Source organism: Cuculus canorus, chromosome 6 (assembly GCF_017976375.1).
Source record: "Cuculus canorus isolate bCucCan1 chromosome 6, bCucCan1.pri, whole genome shotgun sequence".
Lineage (NCBI taxonomy): Eukaryota > Metazoa > Chordata > Aves > Cuculiformes > Cuculidae > Cuculus > Cuculus canorus.
The window spans coordinates 7,632,743-7,650,028 of record NC_071406.1 but is presented as its reverse complement, the minus strand read 5'-3'; the positions used below and the strand labels follow the sequence as shown (position 1 = coordinate 7,650,028).

General features: G+C 39.3%; 1 protein-coding gene across 3 annotated transcripts in view; it reads right to left on the bottom strand.

Moving 5' to 3' along the window:
• The window catches only part of TMEM163 (transmembrane protein 163), a 106,023-nt gene that overhangs the window by 35,665 nt on the left and 53,072 nt on the right, over positions 1 to 17,286 (bottom strand). For all 3 annotated transcript variants that reach the window (XM_054069321.1, XM_054069319.1, XM_054069320.1), the window contains 2 exons: positions 10,423 to 10,466; positions 9,219 to 9,310 (listed from right to left, as the gene is read on the bottom strand). In XM_054069321.1, coding sequence (XP_053925296.1) covers positions 9,219 to 9,310; positions 10,423 to 10,466 — 136 coding nt within the window. The remainder of the gene's footprint in view (positions 1 to 9,218; positions 9,311 to 10,422; positions 10,467 to 17,286) is intronic.

The window sequence follows — 17,286 nt, the reverse complement described above, 5'->3', positions numbered from 1 at the left end:
TTTCTCACCAAGCCCCAAAACAGACTAGGAAGTAAAGAGAATATAAGTAATAGTCCAAATTACCACTGAAAGCCAATTTCTCCATATATAAAAAAATATACTACGCTATCACATAGTCTGATCTCTTATTAAGGAGCATGCAGAGGAAATGCTGTTTATATCTAAGACTCAGATTAGCTATGCTAGGGATCCATTTCATGTTGAAAATGTTATAGGCCTTCTAAAACTTTTATTATACTCGAGAGTTCAACTAGTCACTGCAGAACAGGGTATTTACATCCTTTAAAATCGGGCAGCTGAACTGGGGCATCAGCTCCATAAATAAATTGATTCTCCAGGTATTAAATATCTGCCAATAAAAGCTAAGAGATATTTCTACAACTCGGAGATTTTCAAAACTCTTATGACCTATTTTCTAGTTCCTGGTCTGCACAGCCTGTACAACTGCACATATGGTCCGTTTGCCTTATAACCACCTTCCTGGCTTGTGAAGAGCTGCTCCTAGCATTGCAGCAGGTGACTGGAGATTCTGCCATTCCCCTGAAGCTGGAATAAGCCTTTTGAGAATTTCTGTAATACTTATTTTTATGGTGACTATCAAATTCCAATACAGACCAACACAAAACCTGGACCTTCTATATCTATCTATGTGTAAATATTAGGTGTTATATACAAAAGCTCACCAGTGAAGTAAAAGGAAAGCTTTCATAAATTAAATAGACTTTGGATCTAGCTCCAGTAAAATCATTGCCAAGTCTACAGATGCCACACTTTCAGAAACAGATTTTAGAATGTATAAATATACACATTTGCTATTTCATATTTAATATAAATTCTATATGTGAGGATCTTGTGTGTGTGCGTGCATAAATGTATCTATCCACGCATTTCTCCCTGGATAAGACCAAAAATTTATGATTGTTTCACTATTACCTGAATAGTGGATAAAGGATTTATGGAGAAATATATCATTCAGCCTAATGAAGCTCCTCTAAAAATTGTATCTAGCACTGTACCTGGATGTAGTATTTTGACTAAGCATTTCAGAACAAAGAATGGTTTAGAAATTCTCAGTGTGGTTAAAAAGAAACTGTATTTCTCCTCCTTTAAAGCAGATATCTAAGCATAGGTGAACACTTCTTTTGCAAACTCTGCACTGTCCTACTAGATAGGAGAGACATGAATGTGCTATGTGAGGACCAACTCATGGTAGATGAGAACTAAACATGAGCTGCAGAGACAGGTTCTTTGCTTATTAGTGTTTTGCAGGCTACCTCTATGCATTAGACATTTTTCCAGATCACTTAACTATTCCATTCACTCATCGCAAAGGAGCTTTTCCTCCAGCCACAGGTTTGCCCTGAACTGTGGGTAGGTGTGGATTTTGCCATCTGTGCTTAACGTCTCTTTCGTATGTATGGCATAGATAAAATTATCCACAGTTTTTTCAATGTGACTGATATGTTGGGTCTGAATTGGGAGGATTATTTTCATTCAACACTACCTAAATAGACAGTGCTCATTTAGTCAGACTAACCAGTACAGCAGAGCCAAACCGCACAAGGAAATATAAACACAGTGCTAATACTGAAAAAATAAGGCTTTTTAATTCTGCGAAACAAGAGAGAATATACCTCATAACCACAGAGATCAGTACGCTCTCTTATTTGAACCAGAGGGAAAGAAAGAAGAGCCAGAGCTAACCTAGTAGTATCACAGCCGTTTCCTCCTATAGAAGGTGGTTTCTAATTCTTTTAAGCTTTCGGTGCAAGAATAGGATACGTTACAATCCCCATATTGTGTGCCTAAACGTAATACACATATATATAACATAACTTCCACTAGGCTCCCCATGACCAGACCCTGGGGTGAATATCCTGAAGTGGTGTCATCTAAACATGTGCAAGAGGGAAAAAAGGGCTACAATTCCTCTGGAGGGACAGGTTCACTCTGTCTTAGGGTCTCACCTGTCATCACATTTGCTCAGTAAGAAAGAAGCTTTTACCCAAACTCAATGACCACTAACTCCCTGCAGCCACACAGAGGTGTCAAAGTCCTCCACTCGCAGATGCGGCTCTGCCAGAGGCAGCAATGGTGATGGCTTTCTACAGAACCCCCACAGGGCAGCAATAAAGTAATATAGGGCAATTCCAATGATCGCCCTCAGAGCAAAAATCACTGGCAGGATGAAAGCCTCCAGTGTGCCCTGGACTAGACCATAAGCAACTGGACAAAAGAGTACGGAGCAAAAGCAGATTTGCAATTCGAAGAGATAACATAGTGCAAAGCAATAAGACATCATCGCGTGAAGCCATACAGCACTTTTCCCTTGAAGAAGGATATCATGTACATATCCCATTTCCCCTGTCTCCCAAAAATTAACTGTACCAGAAAGTAAAGAGCCGGAGAACAAGGTGTCAAAAAGAATATTTATCCATAAGATACCTATGCTGACAAAGCAAACACTACAGCAAAGGACTGTTCCTTCAAGTACCTTCAATTCAGACTGAGTGTACTGTACAGAGTTGTACAAATGACTTTATTATTGCTGTTTACTTCAGTCTAAATTCCAGAAGAAGGTAACTAAGCAACTGGTAAGGGTTTCTAATCACAACTAGGCTTCTCCAAAGGTCACATGCCTAAGAAAATGTAAGGTTACAAAAGAAAAACTGTTCAAATCTGTAGCCTTCTACTTAATAAACACTCACTGAGTTGTGGCAGTACTTGAAACACTAACATGCCTACTTGCTATTCTGCCCCCTTTACCTGAAGAGGCTACTTGCAATCAAAAACTGAATGCAAGACATCCTCTGTGAAAAGTTAACTGACAGAGAGGACCTACCCAGGAGGCTATCAAGCAACTAAGGAAATAGCTTTGTAAGATGGTAACATTGTACTCATTGGGTATTATAGAATAGTTGTCGATATCATTAATATGCTTCACATGATTTTTTAAATATCCTAATTCCCATGTTATACTGTTAAATAGCCATAAGTTTCCAACCTAGCGTATGAAATCCTAGGAGAGGGTCAGAATATCTTTATTTGTTTCATTCTCTCCTCCCTTCTCTTCGTTACATCTCCCTATGTGATAGGCAATCCTTACACAGGGATACCCATATAGTGGATTCCTAGAGTCATCTGACAACTGAAAACCCCGGTGAACCACCCGGAGAGTCTTCTTTCATCAGACAGGAAAAAGGCAAAACAACGCAATGCGCTTATAAACTGAAGCTATATATATACACACAGATTAGAAGAAAGATGTACAACTTTACCATTGAGCTTAATTAAACACAGGGGTAGGGCGGTGAGGGATGTAAGAGCCTTTCCGGTTGTTGTATCCAGCATTCTAATCACGTGTCAGATTTTCTATTTACTCCATCCCTGAGAAGCAGCCAAATATCTTTCTTAGAGATTGCTTTTAGCTCAAACTAAGTTAGAAATTCTTGGATTAAGCTCTCACAGTTGTGCTCTTCTGGATGTCAAAACAAATAAGAATACTGGTTCATTCTCTATATAATTTAAGACTCTATTAAGAATCACATCCTCAGGGCAGGCATTTTTCACTTGGCCAGTGGGTTCAGCACTTTGACAGTATCAGACCCAGCTGCCACAGCTGAGGTATAATCAATAGAAATGAAAGTGAAGTCACAGACACATGGCAAAGTTTTTAGCTAATATCTGCAAAAGACTGCAAGCAAGACCTTCCCAATCCTTGATCCATTTTTCTTAAACCTAGTATAAGGTGAGAAAAGACATGCAAAATAAATACATGAGCAGACATAACTGAAGCCACTTACTGCTGCAAGTAAAGCATCATTTTACCCACAAAGAGGGAGCACTCCAGAATCATATGCTGCCCCACCGAGGACAGGAATGACTGTTTTCTCCTGGCAAAAAGCTTTCTCAGAAGCAGACAGAGGTATGACAGACATCTGCACCCTTTTCTGCCACACAGTAGACTATCTAATTCTTGTTATTTTAGTATTACTGCCAATGTTTGGGATGACAGCTTCTCCAATATAAGAAAAAAAAAAGGCATATGTGCCTTCATTACGTATTATGTCATGGCAAGACAGGGCATCACAAGTTCATTAGAAATTATTTGCCTATGATTCAATTTAATTTTCTTATTATGGTAATGAAGGACAGACAAACTGGAGTCTGACATATGCAATAACACAAAAAAAAAAACCAACCCACTAGTGAAAGAAATGTTCTTGGCATAATCCAGAATGCTCATTATGAGTAAGGTTTCCTATTTACTCTGGCACTGGGTTAAGAAAGATGTTGACAGACTGGTACTTGGGAAACAGAATTTAACTTGGTACTATCAACAAAATAATATATAATAAACACCAGCTGCAACTGTCAAGAATCACTATGTTAAATATGCTGTAGAGAGTTAGGTTTTGCAATACTGAACGTACAGGCTTAAACAAAACCCAAGAGGCAAAAAAATCCTAGGAGCAATGCAGCCTTCAGGCATGAGCAGGTACTCAGTCCTGTGCTACATTGCACAGAAATGCAGGGTTGTAGCTCCATGCTGTAACAACAGGGATGCTGCTTTATAGCCTAAGAAGTAGCACTATTCCATTCACTCCATTTGACCTGAGCAGGCTGCCGGCTAACTCCATTAACTCACCGTGAGCAAAGCCCTGTTTTCCTGAGCAGAGGGAATGAAAGAAGAGATTCACAGTTCACAGTTTTGAGATCTTTCCAACCAACTATACTTTAAAAGCTCCATCTTTCACAGCTTTTGCACAAGGCTGTGTTCCTGAAGTTTGTTATTCTGTTTCCTCCATCTTTCCTTTTAGAGTGGTATTTCTCACTTTCTCCTCACACACAGTTCCAGCACTCCAATCCAAGCCCTTCACTTCTGAATTTAACCAGTCCAAGAGATAGCCTTTGGTTGTATAGCTAATTACTAGTTCAACCTCTCATAACATGTTTTTTCACGTCCTTAATTCTTTGGTCTTCTATTAAGAAATCACTTCTGCTGCTATTTACTGGGTTTATTTTTATGCACGTGAACAATCACTGTTACATCAATTTCAATACATTTCTTCTTTCAGCAGAATTCAGCTTTGCTTCAGCAGCCCAAGAAGAAGCTATTATGTCAATGAAGTTTTACTAAAAGAATATTTGTGCACTGATTATGGAGAGCAGGAAGGGGATAATTCCCATTTCTATGTGCGCCCTAACTGGCTCAGTGATGGTTCAGTGTTCAAATCACAAAACAGATTGGATTCAGACTTTTAACCTGACAATTTGCTCTAATCGACCCTGCTTTGAGAAGGACATTGGACTGCTGACCTCCAGAGGTTCCTGCTGGCCCCAGCCATCCTACAGCACAGCACAAAACACTATGAAGTAATAAGCTGTACCTGGCCCAAAGTACACAAGCAGAGGGTCTACTATATTTCTAGAGTTTCTGGTTTATCAGCTACATCAGAGTATGTTTCTCCTCTTACAAAGAAAAATAGGGAATTGTAAATTTTTATTTTGGTCATAAATTTTCATCTTTTGTTGAGATTCAGAATTATTTCTCAAGTTATTTCGGTTTTTTCTTCCTTGGATTTCATGACCGTTGCTTTGTTGATGATTTGTTCAGCACCTCTAAGTTTCCTGCATGTCAACTTGCAACCCAGCAGATGACGCTGAGCAAGCCAAGGACTCATGAACTACGTACTCTGACTCTCTCGCCAGGTATCTGTACTCCTTCCCAATTCTTCCATTGCCTCAAGACATACAATTGTCTACTAAATTACATGAAAATGTAGTAGCCTGGTTTTACCCTCTTTTTTTTTTGTCTGTCAAAACAGAAAGATGGCGAAGTGCAAAACTCTCCAAAAAGTACCAGCAACAAACACATCAAATATCCATCCCACTCCTACCTACTCTTCCATTAACAAGCCAGCTAGGCAGAATCAAGCAGTTTCATATGGCCTACAATATTACAGTGGTTTATGCCTAATATTCGTGAATATTCATGATATTTTCAAATTCACATGGTATATTTAAAAATAAAGCATAAAAACGTCATCATAATCTAAGACATACCTTGAACATAACCTGATAAAGCTTTTTACAATGTCTTAAGACAAATTCTCATCAAGAAAAGAGTCAAAATGCCTGCCAGCTTTAGCTTTTCAAGCCATCAAAGAATTTTCAAGAAGGGCAAATCACAGACGTTAAGTTAAAATATATTTTGCAGTTATTGTTTGTGAACCACCATGAGCATCAACAAAGACATTCATTGTACAACCTTGGTCACGGACACTGAAAAAGTACCTTCTTATTTAGCCCCAGGAAATGAGAGAAATCAAACGAACTAGTAAAAATGAAACCCATTAAACCGAGTTAAAACTCAGCAGGAGAAATTTTCATGATAGTTTCAACACTACATTTCCCCTGAAGTCAAATGGAAATGCATTGGTTCAGCTTAGCAGAACTTGGCACAGCAAGCAGTTTTGTACTGTGCATTCTGAGTACCAGCCCATGAAATGTTGCATCTCTAACTTCCATATGGCTACATCTTAAGTAAGATTACGCAGTTCTTTTACATCTTAGCATTTTATTCTAAGTATTTAATTTATAGTGCATCATGAGTCAAGCTGTATTCTCCGTGGGTTTTTTGGGGAGGTTGTTTTTCATTCTATCTTTATGTTCTTTCTCAATGACGCCCAACAGTCAAGACTGGGTTTAATGCTGCCCTTTCGTAAGAGCTTTCCACTGATTTCAACAGATTTTGGACCAGTCTCTCGCTGACAAGTTTAAGAAACGGGACGTTTTACAGATTTGCAATACATAATTAATAGGCAATTCCAATATAAGCTCAGGTTAGTTTCAGATACATTAGGATATACAGACAAATGTAGTATTTATATAAAAAAGAGATAGATCTACAACTACATAAGAAAAATTAAGTCCTTCTGGCACATCTTACTCTCGTAAACAGTAGCAATGCTTTTGCAGAAACCCAAAGCTTTCGCTGGGCTCCTACGCTAAGGCAAAGTATGGCTTGGAGCACAGAAACGGGAATAACACACAGCATGATCAAAGCACCTCCATGTATTTGCACCAAAATGTCCAGGAGTCTGAGAGTAGGCTTCTCACTGAGGCCCTGGCACACAGAAAACAAGGAATATGAAAGACCAGGTGAAGTTATAGGCACATATGATGCACAGGTTACTTATAAGGCAAGAAAGCAGCCAGCAGGCAGCATGCAACATTCTCCCTGTGTAGAGGAAAAATAATTACATGCAGTTTTTTAAGCAAGAGATTGATTAAACACAACAGGAAATTCAAAATGTGCCTCCCCCAAAATCTGACACAGTAAGAATTGCCCTAAGGGACGCGACCATCTCTTCACTTGCTGGCACGATGATGATTCTCCTATCAATTGTAGAAATGGAGGCATAACCAGACTGCCTATCTAGTGATTCATATTCCCAGCATATGGTAACACTCTTTCACTCAGTACTGATCTCATGGTGTAACCTTCACTATCTTCAACTAGAGGGCATGGCAAGTAATTCATTGACTCAATTTAGCTTTATGTAAAGCAGAGGGATTATATGAAAGCAAATTTTAAAAAGCAGGAAAATATGTTTGCCACTTTGCTTGTTCACTTTGCTGGCTTAGCCATAGGGATATGCTGATTCTTCTTTTGTATTGGGATTTAATTTCTCTATAAAGTGCTTTACAAGGTTGACTTGAAAAAGCTCAGCAGAAGGAGATTTCAAAAATATGTTAATTGAATGTTGACAGGAATCTCTATGGACACCCACAAAAGCAAGATACTCGGGGAAATGTCTGTTAAGATCTCCAAATTTGTGCAGGAAGACTAATTTTAATCACATATTTCTGGATTTATTTTTATGAATCAATGCCAGTCATTCTTCTGTGGCCTTTTAGTCCAAACTGTTATGTATGGAGACCTGCCAGAAAGGAACTCAGCGCTGGCAAGCTGTTGCATGAGCCCCAGTTAATGCATGTAAAAATACTGCTTACTCTTTTCTTAGTTTTTATGGAAGGACTAAAGGACTATGAAGACAACTTATAATCCTCTCCATGTGCCTTTTTCTTTTTTTTTTTTTTTTTCACTTGATTCTTCCAGCTACGTAAAAGCTCGGTGCCATCAGGCTTCCCTTCTTGTAGAAGGGAGTTTATTAGAGGTGTTTCAGAACAAAAACTACCTTATTCCCCTTTACTGTAAAATTGTAGTCCATTCCAGGAGACAAACTATTTTCAAACAAGCCAGATGGGATACTGCTAGCAATGGCAGCACAGAACAAGCCCAAAGCAGATAAGTGTATCGCAATTCTTCACCAAGAGGTACCCAAAATTTGAGTAGGAGGATAAAGTCATCTTTATACACTAGCTGGAAAATTCTTGGGCAAATCTCCACCTGATCTTTTCAGCTACTGCACGCATTGCGAAAAGAAACACTGCACGATGCATAATGATGCAGAATATAATTTCCACTATGATCAATACTGCACTGCAAATTAAAGACTTTTTTTCGCCCTAGAATCTACATAGCAACCACTAAAAAAAGCTTACTTTGCAAAATACACTATTTTCCATTAAAAAAGACATGCAACAACTGATACAATCTTACTTAGCAAAACAGCAATAGCTCTGTAATAAAAAGGGTGTGTCTATCCCCATCTTTGTACAGCAGTACAATAAACTGTGTCACCCTGCTATCATGTCAAGGCTCAATCTTATCAGATGTTTTGTAATCTCAACTCCTATTAATATGACTAGCAATTGAAATGATTTACATTGAAATAGAAGGGGCTCATATTCCAATCTCGTTAAGGGAAGCACAAATATAATAAAAGCATCAATTGTAAAAATATATGCTAGTAAGAATAATGGAGGAAGACACAAAATAAAAGACTTACAAACCCATCACAGACTAATGCAGTTAATTTGATACAGATGCTGCAAGGAGAAAAATAAAATCAAAAAGCCCTAACAATTGCTACCTTGGCAAAAAGGAGACTGGAAATCACAATCACATGAAGGTTTGCCCAAGGAAAGGCTGTATGTTTGGGACCAAACGGTAAGTTGGCAGAAGGAAAGAATACTTGCTGACATGACAAAATGCTTTGTGTCAAAGCTCTGGAACCTGTAGCATCACAGCTTGACAGCAAAAGCTCTGCAGGTCTCCACCAAAGCCAAAAGTAATTAAGTGTACTTACATGTACTCCCTGTGTGCAGAATGCACAGCAGCTGCGTTGCTGTAACGCCACAAAACTATCGCTGATGACAAAACATCCAGGGTAGCATCAAACTGAAAGACACACAGAGTCAACTGTTTTGGGGGCCATTAAACGTACTAACAGCAATGCATTTACTATTCTGCACAGGCAGAAAGCTACTTCAAATAAATAATTCTAATGAAAGCAGGATTTACATTTATTAAATTGATCACGTTTTTGCCATGCATTATTGCACAATGATACAATTCAGAACTCAGTAAGTCAATCAAAGGATAAAAGCATTTATTTGTAATCCATCACCTGTGGAGAAGTTGAAATAAAAAACAACACCAAACTTAAACAATCAGCCACGGTGAGACCACAAGAGTTAAATTACTAACATGATTCTTAGTCAAAGATTATTAATAAACATGTTCAAAAACACCTGTCGAACATTTCTTTTTCCTGCAAACCCACAAATCTTCTGCCATAGAAGGTTTTGTTTCAAAGCAATATTAGCTTTTTTCCAAAATCCCATTGCATCCAGATTTCATATCATCAGCAAATCTCACAGGTTTGTATTTCCAGTAAATGAAGGCATGATGTCAGGTAACACTAGTCTTGTCCCACTATAAGAACTTCTACTCTCAAGTCAAGCTTTCTACAGGGTCAATCCAACCTTCAAATTTGAAAGCAAAAGGTCAAATTGTTTGAAATTAGTCATTTTGCTTGTCATTAGAAATTTTTTGCTCTGCCATAAATTGGGATAGTCACAGCAATTACGAGAGAGGAAAGCTGTCTTCCCAAATTCAGTAGGAGTTTTACCATAGACCTCCATAGGAAAAGAGTCACGCAAAGTTCAGGAGGAAACTTCAGCATTTGGGTCAAGCTCAACAACGGAACTGATTAGGCTGGGAGATTTTGTAGAAGAAACCCATATGCAGTGGATGGTATCTATCAATGATGAGAGAGAAGCATTGATATTAACACCAGTACAGGACTTACTAGGCAGAAACTGAAGAATTATAATGAAAGTATCTTTACTATCTTTTCTAAGGCATGATTTGAACATTTTTTCTATCCCATCATTTACTTAAGCACACCTTGCCATGACCTTATGATAAGAGAAAAATACATTATTTCACAGTCAGAAAAAGAAAAAATGGAAAATGGTAGAGAATATTTAAATTGTATCTCTACTTACAGCAAATCCAAAGGATGACGCGCTGTATCTCATTACGGAGACAGCTAAAGGAAAGAAAGTATTATTTAGAATCACTTTAATTTTTTTCATCCTTTTCCCTTATCTTATCTGAGAGCTACAAAATTAGTTTCAGCACATGGGCTTAGTGTCATCCCCTTCTCACTAGAACAACCTGACCGACGCTTAAAAACGGTCTACCAGAAAAGGTGTGTGCTGCAGGAGAGTTAGGTCATTCCAGAGATGCTTTTCTTCCTTCCCAAACCATAACGGGGCAGACCTTAGCGTAGCATTCAGAAACAGTCTGTTTATGAAATATGCGGCATTTCACAGGCAGTTTTGTGTAAAAATATGTTGAAACCACAATGTCGGACTGCTAGAAAACTTCAGGTGTCTCACAGTGCTCCTTGCTCCAGCTGGGCACAGAAGTCCACCTGAACTGGCTGACGGAAAACTATGCAGGTCCATCCAGACTTCTTGACTGCCACCTTTTTGACAAAAAGCCTAAGGGTAATTCACACAGCCCCAAGAAATGCTTCAAATTCCATCACATCAGTGATTTCTAATGGAAAAAGCATCAGCAGGAAATATTTTGAGCAGCTCCAGTTTTGGCTACATACTGCCTCCAAAAAATAAACCATTTATGGTTTATTTATTTATAATGGACTTCTACCATTTAGAAAGAACTATCATTTTTATCATTTCACTCCATGGGTCTTGATTCTATCATCTCAGAGCTCCCAGTTCTGCAGCTCTGGCCTTCTTGCTGTGTTTTGTAGGCTGCCGAGTGAGAACTAATTGAACCAGTGCTCCCTGAACACACAGCTCTCTAGTTTAAATATTAAGACAGCTCAGAATAAAGTCCAAAGGGATCCATTTTACTACTCTTTTATGAACATGTATCAGCTAACTTACTAAGAAAAATACATTTTTATAAAAATAAAAATGCTCCAAGTGAAAAAAAACCCAGACTCATTAATGACTTTGTCAATCTTAGGCTGACAAACACGATATCTAATTTGCAGTATTCATATTCATTAGAACAGCTTGGCAGAACAGAGGCGCTATGGTTCAACTGTTCTTTTCAGTAACAGCAAGCTGCAAGTGCTGTGGCACTTATCTGGACAAACAGAAATCAAAATCTTGGAAAAAAATAACACTTTTCTTCTCGATATAATACCTAGCTGCGGCCATGTGCATACCAGATATCACAAACATATGGACTTTATCATTACAGTTGGCCAAAACACAATGAAAATTCATCAAGTTCATTTCCAGATTTCCGTTTTCTCAAAGTTGAAGAGTACTGAAACATTTAGTATGGATTTACATTTCCCTCTTATTGTTAAATCACCATTGATCATGTCCTAGGTTAAGAAAGAGACTATATTTCTGGGTCAGACTAGCCAGACAAGAGCTACACCTGACAACTGACAGTAGCTTGCGGTGATCCAGCTGCAAATTTGAACAATTCATTGCATAATAATATATTACCTATCTAATTTTCATTGTATGTCTCCTTAGAGACATACAGTTTCAGAAACTGCAGAAGTTGCATCAGAAAAAACACAGATATTCACAGGTACACATAGCCTGCAATGTTCCTGTCGTTACCGATTTCATATGTTGCAGTTCAAAGCCACACTTTTACACCTACTTCTATTTCCAGCCTATATCTGTAGTGGAATTAACTCCTCAGTTTTTACTAAATTGCCAGCATTTTTCCCCACTCTAATCCAGACTTCAAAACAAATTAGCTCTATGGTTCTCTTAAAAATGAATGTATCGTTTCTACATGAAATGATGAAGTGCATACAGACAGTCACACCTTTAGGGGATATATTTTATATTTAAAGCATAAGGTCTTTAGCACAAGAACTGGTTTTATTCTTATGCATTCCACCGCAGTGAACATCCACGGTGTTAACACACAATCTGTTTGGCCTGTGCTATCTAAAACAGTACTGAAAAACAAGTACTAATGAACAGTGCCATAAGACTGCTGAAACCCTTTTGCTAACACAACTGGAGGCAAGACTTTCCAAGCACCCGTACCCTGCAATGCTAACTTTTAGTGGTAAAAAGCCATACTAAAAGTAGTAATGATCATTTAAGCACTGGAGAGATACCTTTATCTATTACTTATTCACATACTAGTTTTCTAATAGGAAAACCAACACATTTGTCCCTCTCTCACGGTCAAATAACAACACTAAAGACCTTCAGCCCTGACTTGAGCGCATAAATACTTCTAGCTGACAAGCACAGTCATAAAGCTCACATTAGAGAGTGACAGTAAGTTGACCCAGCTTAAATGGGATGTTTGTCCATGAGCCCAGGCTCCAAGGCAGAGAAATCAACTGTAATCTCGGCTTACAGGGTATCAGCTCTGAATACTGTGTTCAGTTTTGGGTCCCTCGCTACAAGAAGGACATTCAGGCTCTGAAGCGTGTCCAGAGAAGAGCAACGAAGCTGGTGAAGGGTCTGGAGAACAAGTCTTATGAAGAGCAGCTGAAGGAACTGGGGTTGTTCAGCTTGGAGAAAAGGAGGCTGGAGGGAGACATTAAAACTATCTACAACTGCCTGAAAGGAGGTTGTAGTGAGGTGGGTGCTGGTCTCTTATCCCAAGTAAGAAGTGATAGAACAAGAGGGAATGGCCTTGAGTCATTACAGAGGAGGTTCAGATTAGACATCAGGAAAAAATTCTTCACGGAAAGGGTTATGAGGCACTGGCAGAGGCTGCCCAGGGAGGTGGTTGAATCACCATCCCTGAAGGTGTTTAAAAGGTAAACATGGTGCTCAGGGATATGTTTCAGTAGTGGGCAGGTACGGTTGCATTCAATGATTTCAAAGGTCTTTTCCAACCAAATGCTTCTATGATTCTATAACCGACACAAGTTGCCAGAGAGTGATCACATGCTCTCACGTCAACAACTGATTCCCATTTCAGGCACTGAAGCTGAAAGGACTTTTAAGGACATATTTCTTAGCATTCAAGAACTTGAGACTCTGGCAAAGGAATCACCTGTGGTCCTCATGCCTCCAGTATCATGACCATGGTCCAGGAGCAATGTACCGTATTGCAAGAATGGATTATAGAGCTTTTGCTGAACTCTCACCTTCCTTATTCTAGATACACATTTTCAGTTATCTCCAGATGAGCCTCTGATGTAGAAAAATCCCAGAGATTCCTAATCTCCACAATGGTACAATGGTGGGAGATAAGCAATGAGGACAGAGCAGCACACGTAGTTTAGAAGTCCTATGGAGCCACTGTCTACATTTAGCAGCTACACTGCCAGGACAGCTGGAGCCTGCTTTTAGCTATTTTATTGGCTCAATTGGACGGCATTTTATTACCCCTACAACAAAGCAGATAATCCTAATGCATTTTCCTGACATTTGTAAACGGAACTTGCAAGCAGTTAGAAACTAAAAATAGAGCCAGCACAGTAAGGCACAAATTTAACACTGCTTCCACCTGCACAGTGACATCGATTTGTGAAGTTTGCCAGCCCATAAGTGAGGGTTTTCAGTAATTCCTTCACCTCCTCTAAAGTGATTCCAAATAAAGAAAAATACCCTATTTCCCACACATTCTACCCTCATTTCCATGCGCCTCAGGAAAAACTATATGACTAGGGTCCTAACCCTACAAAATCACCCCAGTTTAATTCTTCAGCCCTCTAGTCTCCCATCAGCCTTTGCCAGGTTTAATCCATCTAAAACGTATTCCTGGGAAGCCAGGACCCTGCCATGAGCCTGAGCCTCTCACCTCCTTCTCTGTGTTGGGAGAGCACTCTGGTACCTTTTTGTGCAAACGCAGGAAGCAAGAAATAGGACAGGGGATTAACTCTGACTCCAGCTCTCCCAAACAGAAATCTTTGGGATGAATCTGGCTACAAATGAGGGAGGGTACATCCAAACAGCTCCTCCATCTGTCATAAAACCCCCTTTTACCTACTCAGGGAAAACCTACTTTTAGGAAGCTCCTCTTGATGGGACAACCACTCCATCGTGTTCACTTTGAAATTAGATTTTTTGAAAGGATGGATGTCAGCACATATAATGTCATGGCTTCAAAGCATGAGCTGCACCCAGCAGAAATTAGATGGACAATGTTAACATCACTGAAAGTGCTGGGTTTATTTCTACTAATATTACTGTATGTATCCTTTGGGTTGTACAGAGTCACAAAAAACAGGAGTTGGAAGTTGTATTGAATCAGAAGTGAAACTGAAATACAGTCTGTTTTCATTGCCATGTTGGTAAAACATCAAAAACTAATGTTATAATAAATATTTTGAAATAAATCCATTCCAAGCACAGAAAACCAAAAATGAGTAATGCTTTTTTAAAAATCCACCACAAAAATCCCTGAAGGCAACAACAACAGAAAGCAAAGAACAGGCTCCAATATACTGGTAATGAAAGGTATGGACCAGGACCAATAGATACACATACACCTCCCCAGGCACCTCCACCCCATGCTGAAATTTCTGTAGAGCAAAATTTAAAGAGTTTTATGCATGTGCATAAAATTTCTACAATCAGCACAGTAGCTACAAATGGCTCTAAGCATCCTATCCCTCAGACTTGAGTCTGCTAGAAATGTAACCTATATAGACAGGTCCAGTCCTAGCCAGCAGTGTCACGTTCCTACACCCATATTTCTATCCCAAAGTTACTGGCAAAACTGTACCAAGTCCATTCTGCACAAGATGTTCAGCTCATTTTCCCACTTTATAATTGCATCAACATGGTAAAGAACTGGGCAATGCCATTACAATGTTACGTATGTATCCACCAAGTGGAATCATGAATTTAAGGCATATTAAATCTGGATCTTGATCTCATTAGAATTTATGATCAATTTGTAAGATAAGTACCTAAGAGGGTTCTTTTTTTCCTACCGTCTGAACGGTGTCCTAGCAAGCCTGTGCAGAATGAACTGCGGCATAGTACAATGAAATTCCTGTCCTTGGGGACAACTCACCTGTGGGATTTGCAGTGTGACTCAGTGAACAAGGCTGACATCATGCCCTCAGCTCTGCCACTACATGGGGTACAACTCTTAAGCCACAATGCTACTCTTCTCCAGCTTTTAATTTTCCCAATTTCTGATTTTTTTAACATACAAATTCTAAAAAAACTGCATCTCCCAGTCTGTATCTGCCATCACCTGGACTGCAAGCAGGGATCAACCTCCTGGCTTCTAAACGTGTACAAAGCTATAAAGCTAATTCCATAGCTTTGTCGTCTTCAATGAACTACAACAGTATATATCAGTTAAAGCTACTCCCCATTTCTTATTAAAGAAAGAGTACAATATCACAGCTTTGTGCTAAAGTTTTCCTTTGTGTCTAATCCAACCGTTTTTTCCAGTTTGCAGACATGTTAACAAAAAAAAATATTATCTCTCACTTCAGGATTTTCTATTGTAAATCATTAATTTCTCAATGTTTCAAAATTTCAGAACTTTTAAAAAAATATTTTTGGTGGTTCTCGCCAAGAATTAAACATAATTTCTCTGCTAATTCCTTTGTTTACATGTTTTCTGATTATATTTGTCTTGTGGCTGTACCAGTGTCTCATGGTAAAAGATAGAAGTCTTCCATTTCAGGAGTTAAATATTCACAGCACTGGCTTACACACAGGCAGCATGGGTGCAGTTTTCCCAAACTGTATTCATTACAGCATGGAAGAGTCATATAGAGTCATGGAATGGTTTGGGATGGAAGGGTACTTAAAGATCATCCAGTTCCAACTCCCCTGCCATGGGCAGGGACACCTCCCACTGGATCAGGCTGCTCAAACCCCCATCTGGAAGGGATGAGGCAGCCACGACATCTCTGTGCAGCCTCTTCCAGTGCCTCACCAACCTCACAGTAAAACATTTCTTCCTCATAACTGACCTAAGTCTCTACCCTCATTCAGCTTAAGCCATTCCCCCTCATCCCATCGCTGCAATTCCTGACAAAGAGACCCTCCCAGCTTTTCTGTAGCCCCTTTCAGTACTGGAGCGCTGTTGTAAGGTTTCCCCATAGCCTTCTCTAAGCTAAGCAAACCCAACTCTCTCAGGCTGTCCTCACAAGGGACATGTTCCAGCCCTCGGATTGTTTTTCTGGTCCTCCTCTGGACTTGCTCTATCAGTGCTACCAATAGCAGCAATCTCAAAGATTAGCAAAGCATCTTAGTCCTAACGCTCACTTAGTCTCCTGATTCACATTTAATTCGCTTTCATCTTTCCATTTAGCACTGAAAAAGCACCCATGCCTCCACTGATGTGTCTCACAAATGAACAGACTGGGCAGCCAAGCAGGACTGTGCAATCTTGAGCTCTGAAACAATCCTACTGCAAAAAAAAACAAACAAGGTATTACTTATTGAATGATGAAAAAACTATCCACATGGAGAAAACTGAACTAGCTTTCCCTACAATACACAGTAAACAGTCCCCAAGAGCATACCAGAATATTAAACAACCCAAGGAAACACTGAATAATAGACACACACACACACACTGAGGGTAAATCTGTTCCTGATTTCAGAATAAAAAATGTCCAGTCTCTCTTTTAACAGCTGCCGAAATTAATTCTGTATACAACAAGCCTCCACTGCCACCCTTCAGTGAGCATTACACTAAAAAACGGTCAGCAGAACAGACCAAAGCAGTCAATTTTGTATGGCACTCTTTCCAGCACAGCTAGAGGTGAACACGAGAAACCATTTGTTTAGGGACAGCTATTTTCTAAAGCCAGAAAGCAAGTGACTCCAACAAGGCAGAGTGAACAGCAGTTTCCAGGGTAGCTCAGAAGTCCAGGTGATATGGGGTGATATGACAGACTGCCCGAGCACTGTGCAGAG